Genomic DNA, 3265 nt, shown 5'->3' with positions numbered 1-3265 from the left:
ATGTCATCACCTCTGACAGGGGACCCCAGTTCGTTTTGGAGCTTTGGTCAGCACTCACAAAGTCCCTTGGTACACAAGTACACCACATCCATGATACCATCCTCAGGCTAATGGCTTGTGTGAATGTTTTCACAGGTCGCTGAAGGCAGCATTGTCTGCTGCGCTCTTGGACGGTAACTTTGTGTACCGTTTGCCTTGGCTGATACTCGGGCTGTGTTCAACCCTTAAGGAGGACCTGGATGCTTTGCCTGCAGAGTTGGTTTTCAGGCAGCCCCTCCGTGTTCCAGGGGAATTTCTGCCCCCTCTTCTTTTCATGTTAAGGCCTTGTTTTGTGGTACTTGTTTGTCTGTCATGTTTTTGCTTCACTGTGATTGTTAGTGAGTTTCCCAGCACATTTATGAGATAATATCTTCATATCTAACTCAATACAGGGCTCAATGAACAGCCGGGGAAGGGGGGTGGGGGAGTGTTATGTCATGTGGATTTTGACATGTTCTTGTACTTCTTCCTGGACTTCTCACAAACAGTTCTTTGTCCTATTTCCCTGGTGTTGAGCTCCACATGTCCGTCAAATATCCAGATATAAAGAAACTAATAGATGTGAATTATGGTTGCAGTGTCACATTCCTCACAAGAACTGGTAACTGATAATGGTTTAACCATCTTCCATAACACTTGTGAGGATCTGAGGAGCAATGATACAATTTGACCAAGAACTGTTAAGCTGGACTTTGTGTTGGTATTAAATAGTGACTTATCTTGAACATAGTCTATCGGGTTTAAAATTGCTTCATAAACAACATTTATATATTTAATCGACTAGTATGTTAGTACTGCAACTGTTAGTACCTGTAATCTTCTCTTTTCAAGGTACCTCCTTCATGCATCATATGCAAATGATCCCAGAGTAAAGACTTTAAACATCACGTTTTGAGCTACTCCAACAGTTCGGCTCGTCAGAAGTATGACTGAACAGGGAGAAGTGAGAACTGATTTAATGTTTCTGTTGCAATAGATTTGCTCTCTTGTGTTTGTTGGTTGTCTCAGTTATTCTGAACTGTTCTGTATGGACCCACATTTATTTCATAACAGGTCTGATGTTTTTGAGGATCACTGCAATGAATCATCGTCAAGATTTGGATTAACAAATGTTGTCTCTCCCTATTTGTTATGTGCCATTTTCGGGTTGTTATCAGTCATCACTGTGTGTGGAAACCTTCTTGTGATAACTGCTATTCTTTACTTCAGGCAGCTCCACAGTCCCACCCACTACCTGATCCTGTCTCTCGCTGTAGCTGACCTGCTTGTTGGTGTCTTGGTTTTGCCTTTCAGTGCAGTACTGATTGTTGAACCTTGCTTCTACCTTCAAACGTTCATCTGTCGGGTGCGAAACAGCTGCGACATGTTTCTATCTACAACGTCCATCCTGAACTTGTGTTTTATTTCAGTTGACAGATATCATGCTGTATGTCAACCTCTGAAGTATAGAATGATCATAAATGTGCGCGCTACTGTGGGGATGATTGCTGTGAGCTGGACTCTTCCAGTTCTAATTGGAATTGGAATCACAATGAATGACCTAAACCCAAAACAATCCAAAACAAGATGTCTTTTATTTCAGAACCCAAGTTTAATACTTCTGATAATAGGAACTGTTGTTTTTTTCTATCTGCCAGCTGTGATAATACTCACAACCTATCTGAAGATTCTAATAGTGGCACAGAGGCAGGCACGGGCCATCAAGAATGCAGCCTCTTTGAGCAGAGCACCTGGAGAGATGCTCAATAAGACACAAAGAAAAGCCACCAGGATTCTGGCCATTGTGATGGGAATTTTTTTCCTGTGCTTGACTCCTTTTTTTCTCTGTCTGACATTTAACCATTTTAACTACAACACTTTAACTGTGTCTGTGATTGAGTTTTTTAAGTGTCTTGGATGGTCAAATTCGATGCTCAATCCATTTGTCTATGCTTTCTTTTACAGCTGGTTCCGCTCAGCTTTTAAAATGATCATTTCTGGGCAGATATTTCAAGGTGATTTCATGAATTCTAAACTCTTTTGACTTCTTTGATCTGCTGAAATCATTATTATATTTTGTCATTAATATGTATGTTTTAGTCCCATATGTTGTGGTAACAATGATATTTCAATGAGTGTGCAGAATGTGAATGAAGCATATATCGCACGTGCTTATTATTGCTCTTCTCCAATCTTATTAAAAAATAAATGAATCCTGTGTATTTGTATTACTTTCACAATAAATCTACTTTGCCTTCACTTTAAACATGCTGAACAAATTCATGAAGCAATCTGAAGAACACCTTAAAGAAGGAAAAAAAATGTTTAATTCAAGCAGTAAAATTTTCTTGTGCACACACGATACTTCCAGTTTAAATGTTTCTCTTGTGCAGGAGAAAGTATTGTACCCACACAAACTCTATGTTTCACTTGTAGGTCGGTATTTGGTGTCATTCTACAGTGTTGATGTATGGAAATGGCGATACATCATTTAGCTGAGACATATTTCAACCTTGGACTTGCATATAAACTCAATGTCAGCTTGTTTGACAGACGCCACTGTCATGTTTTCTGGGAAAGACTCTAATTTGGATGCACCAGCCTTGATGACTTGATAATTACTTTTACAAGCATCTGGGCAAATCTAAATCCTGAAATACTGCGGCTACATGAATTCAGTAATGCAAAGGAAGACACCGAACAGGTAAAAAAAATGTGCAATGTGCCCCCGCTTGGCCACCACCCTCTTGTAGGTCACTTGCAAGGCCCCTGGCCCGGACGGCGTGTCTCCTTCCACCCTGAGGCACTGCGCAGAGGAGCTGACCCCTGTCTTTACAAACATCTTCAACTCCTCCCTGGAGTCGTGCCAGGTGCCAGCCTGCCTCAAAACTTCAACCATCGTCCCTGTCCCCAAGAAGCCACGGATCACTGGGCTTAACGACTACAGACCTGTGGCGCTCACCTCTGTAGTCATGAAGTCCTTAGAGCGCCTGATCCTGCCACACCTCAAGTCCATCACCCCCCCCCCCCCCCCCCTTCCCCTCCTGGATCCACTGCAGTTCGCCTACAGAGCTAACAGATCTGTGGACGATGCGGTCAACCTGGCCCTTCACTCCATCTTGCAGCACCTGGACTCCCCGGGAACCTACGCGAGGATCCTGTTCGTGGACTTCAGCTCTGCGTTCAACACCATCCGCCCCGCTCTGCTACAGGACAAGCTGTCCCAGCTTAGTGTGCCTGACTCCCT

General features: G+C 42.9%; 1 protein-coding gene across 1 annotated transcript; it reads left to right on the top strand.

The window, feature by feature from the left end:
* On the top strand, nucleotides 1–2119 carry LOC115253070 (trace amine-associated receptor 1-like). Its single transcript, XM_029849999.1, has 3 exons — nucleotides 1–77; nucleotides 136–255; nucleotides 1249–2119. The coding sequence occupies exons 1-3, from the start codon at nucleotides 1–3 to the stop codon at nucleotides 2060–2062; spliced, it is 1011 nt and encodes a 336-aa protein (XP_029705859.1). The 3' UTR covers nucleotides 2063–2119.
* Nucleotides 2120–3265: the final 1146 nt, after the last annotated feature.

This window comes from Takifugu rubripes, chromosome 16 (assembly GCF_901000725.2).
Source record: "Takifugu rubripes chromosome 16, fTakRub1.2, whole genome shotgun sequence".
Classification (NCBI taxonomy): domain Eukaryota; kingdom Metazoa; phylum Chordata; class Actinopteri; order Tetraodontiformes; family Tetraodontidae; genus Takifugu; species Takifugu rubripes.
Note: the sequence above shows the minus strand (reverse complement) of the source record. Positions and strands in the feature narration are given on the sequence as shown.

Excerpts from the sequence above, each read along its gene's own strand:
- LOC115253070 (XM_029849999.1), top strand. The coding sequence starts at position 1 with ATGTCATCACCTCTGACAGGGGACCCCAGTTCGTTTTGGAGCTTTGGT. Across the intron at positions 78-135 it reads CAAAGTCCCTTGGTACACAA|GTCGCTGAAGGCAGCATTGT; the intron begins GTACACCACATC and ends ATGTTTTCACAG. Across the intron at positions 256-1,248 it reads CTGGATGCTTTGCCTGCAGA|GCAGCTCCACAGTCCCACCC; the intron begins GTTGGTTTTCAG and ends TCTTTACTTCAG.